The sequence below is a fragment of the Vigna radiata genome, unplaced genomic scaffold, assembly GCF_000741045.1.
Source record: "Vigna radiata var. radiata cultivar VC1973A unplaced genomic scaffold, Vradiata_ver6 scaffold_23, whole genome shotgun sequence".
Taxonomy (NCBI): domain Eukaryota; kingdom Viridiplantae; phylum Streptophyta; class Magnoliopsida; order Fabales; family Fabaceae; genus Vigna; species Vigna radiata.
In genome coordinates, this window is record NW_014541837.1 from 2,493,085 (window position 1) to 2,496,359 (window position 3,275).

Here is a 3,275-nt window from a genome sequence, read left to right on the forward strand (position 1 = left end):
AGGAGGTGTGTGGAAGAGGATCATCCTTCGTGAAGTATTCGGAGGAGGTGTTTCATCCTTCGTGAAGTATTTGGAGGAGGTGTCTCATCCTTTGTGAAGATTCAAAGGAGGTGCAGGTTCATCTCTTGTGGTATCAAGAGAGGTGGTTTCTAAACTTTTACAAATTGTTTCTTTGTGATTGTAATTTGTAATTATTTTGTGCTTAGTGAACAATTTATCTTGGTTGGAGATAAGCAACTGGACGTAGGATTGGTAAGATTCAAACCAGTATAAAAATCATCTGTGCAAATTTCTCTCAACCTTACTCTTTTATTTATATTTATTATTTGCGTAGTAAGATAAATTGAGAAGAAATTAATAGGCACACATTTGAATTAAAACCTCTCTTGGTTTGTTATTCCACGCTAACAATTCCGCTGCAGCAGTTTTGACAATATTCAAAAAATTTATTGCAGTTATGGCATGAGTACAAGGAATGTCAGTAATTGTCCATTTTCTACATGTGTAATCCATGCTGTTAACATTCACAACAAATTGTTGCCCAAATTGTGAAATATGTTACTTTAAATAATTTTTCTCTTGACCACCTATAATTAATACACAATTGACAACACAGTTAGCTGGATCAATATAAATGCCTAAAATCAATGGAAACAGACTTAACATGAATGGAAACAAACTTTATAAAAGTTACCTTGATAACCAATATCTAGTTAACCATGACTCTTTCTGAAATTTGTTGAAAACCTTAGGGCAGATTGAACCTTGATATGATGTCATCTTTGTCCTGTTGGTAGCCCATCTCTTCATAATGTAAGCCCTAATGTCTTCTAACATGCTAATAATTGGCTTAGCCCTACTATCAACTAGCACACTATTAAAGGCCTCACACATGTTGATCAAAGGAGTGTCACATTGTGATCTAGAAATGAATCTATATCTTGACCAAAACCTAGGATAAGTAAATATAACTTGTCAAGTATTTAAATGTCAACTGTGAGTATATGAAATAAATATAAGATTGAATACATACCTAGTGGAATGGCAAGCAAGTATTTAAATGCGTCTAAATTTATGTCTTTAATAGTCCTCATTTCAGCCTTCCATTGTTGTGGATGTATAGCTGTTGCTACCCTCCACATGAGACGTTTAAGGTTTTTTCCAGGAATTTTTTTTTTCTGAAGTTTGAATATAAATGCCTAACACAAAATCTTTGTTCTACCCCAGGTAGAAGATCTTAAATAGCTGGCAAAAGACCCTAAGATATTCAAGATATTGAGTTACATATACAATATATTGTAATTAACATTTGTGTAATGAAGATATTCAGTTATATGTAGAAGATATTGAACATTGATTGACCTTTTGTTGGTCTGAAATAAATGTGCATCCTGCACAGACAGCTTCCTCAAGGTCCTCAATTAGATGCTCCAAGAACCAAGTCCACGACTCTTTGTTTTCTACCTCAACAACAACATATGCTATGGGCAACATTTGCTCGTTTCCATCTCTTCTCACTGCTATTAGTAACTCCCCTCCAAACTTGCCTTTCAAAAAGCATCCATCCATCCCAATAATAGGTCTACATCAAATGAAGCTATCCTTTCATGCCTTCAAGCATACATAAAATCTTTGGAATATTACCTCACCATTACTATTATCAACTTTTATTTGTATTGTTGTACCTAGACGTGTTTTCATCAACTCATGACCATAATCATAAAGTCTTCTAAATTGTTCCTTGAATGACCCTTCAACATTATCTTTTGCCATGACTCTTTCCCTAAAAGCCATATTTCTTGAAATTCCTACATTCCATCCTAGTCACTTTCTCCCTAATGTTCTTGACCTTCATAGTAGGGTTTTCTCTCACAGTTTTGTCCATCCTTTGACTCGACCACTTTGAATTCATTAACTTTACATTGAAATCTTTACTACAGTTGTGAGCATCAAACATTTTTCTTAGTTGCCATGCATTGACATCACTCCTAAAGGAACAACAGGCATACCATTTACAATTTCCTTTTCCACCCAAGCACTTCACAAAAATCCTTTCTTGTCATTCTTAATAAACTTTAAACTTCTACCATTACTTAGTGCATAAGTCCTAATGGCATCTGTGAATTCCTTTTTCTCAGCGAAATAGGTTCCTACTTCCCATTTATAAGCCTCAAAACTTTTAGGAATACTAAAAGTGAGAAACTTTATCTTAGTGGACCCATCATTGTCCTCACTATCTGCTTCACTAATCAACTCCTTTGATAGCCACTCATTGTCAAACAACCCACGGACATCATGAATACAAACATTATCTGTTGACCGTGAAGACTCAACTACTGGACTAGAAGGTTCTTGTCTCACATTTCCTTTAGAAGTCTCAATGTCACACTGGACGTTGACATCAATTAGACTTTCTTCACTGACATCAACTTCTTCACCATCCACATCTTCATCCTCAATCTCTGCCTCATGTACATCCTCACCATCATTGTCCTCTGCATCATCATCCTCTCCTAAATGCTCCAGCTCAAAATCATGTACCTTAGCTTCCTCTACATGATTGACCTTACCATCCTCAACCTGATGGACCTAAACATCCTCACCATCACCCTCACCCTCATGGGCATCACCTTCACCCTCCACCCTTTTTGTTCCAACTTCAGTATGGACCTCACCATCACCCTCATGGGCATCCCCTTCACCCTCCACCATTTATGTTCCAACTTCAGTATGGACCTCATGATAACAATTGAAAAACAGTTATTTTCATGCTTCATTTGAGATCAAAATACACCCTTTAAGGCTTAGAATGAGCTTAGAATCAAGCAAAACACGTAAGTTGAGTCGGTTGAGAGTCAAAAGCTGTTTTTAGAGATATTATGCTTGTTTTGCAGCGTTTTTGATGAAAATGAAGAATGGGATTGAAGATGGAAGGTCTTAGACTCAAGAAAGAAGAAGAAACATGAAGAAAAAAAGAGTCTAGAAACCGTCCAGCGCCAAAATCCAACACTGGGCGGCCAAATGTGAGGAGAAGCCACTGTTTGGCGCCCAGGCAGGGAAGCCAGGCGGTGGCGCGATCATGGGCACACCGTCGGGCGCCAAAGTGCGACGCCAGGTATAAATAGCCCAAGTGCGACTTCAGATGCATTCTTTTGACAGAAGGGGGCGGCCAGACCTAATTTTCACTCCTTGGAGAAGATCTCTTGGATGCTTAGGCTCCTTTTTATCCAATCTAGGGTTTGCTTTTCCATTCTTCCATCATTTTTCATCTAATT

General features: G+C 37.5%; 1 protein-coding gene across 1 annotated transcript; it reads right to left on the bottom strand.

The window, feature by feature from the left end:
* Positions 1-2,040: 2,040 nt before the first annotated feature.
* Positions 2,041-2,712, bottom strand: LOC111240699 (heterogeneous nuclear ribonucleoprotein Q-like). Its single transcript, XM_022776241.1, has 2 exons — positions 2,604-2,712; positions 2,041-2,552 (listed from the first exon to the last, which is right to left on the bottom strand). Exons 1-2 carry the CDS (start codon positions 2,710-2,712, stop codon positions 2,041-2,043), a joined length of 621 nt encoding a protein of 206 aa, XP_022631962.1.
* Between the last annotated feature and the right edge of the window lie 563 nt (positions 2,713-3,275).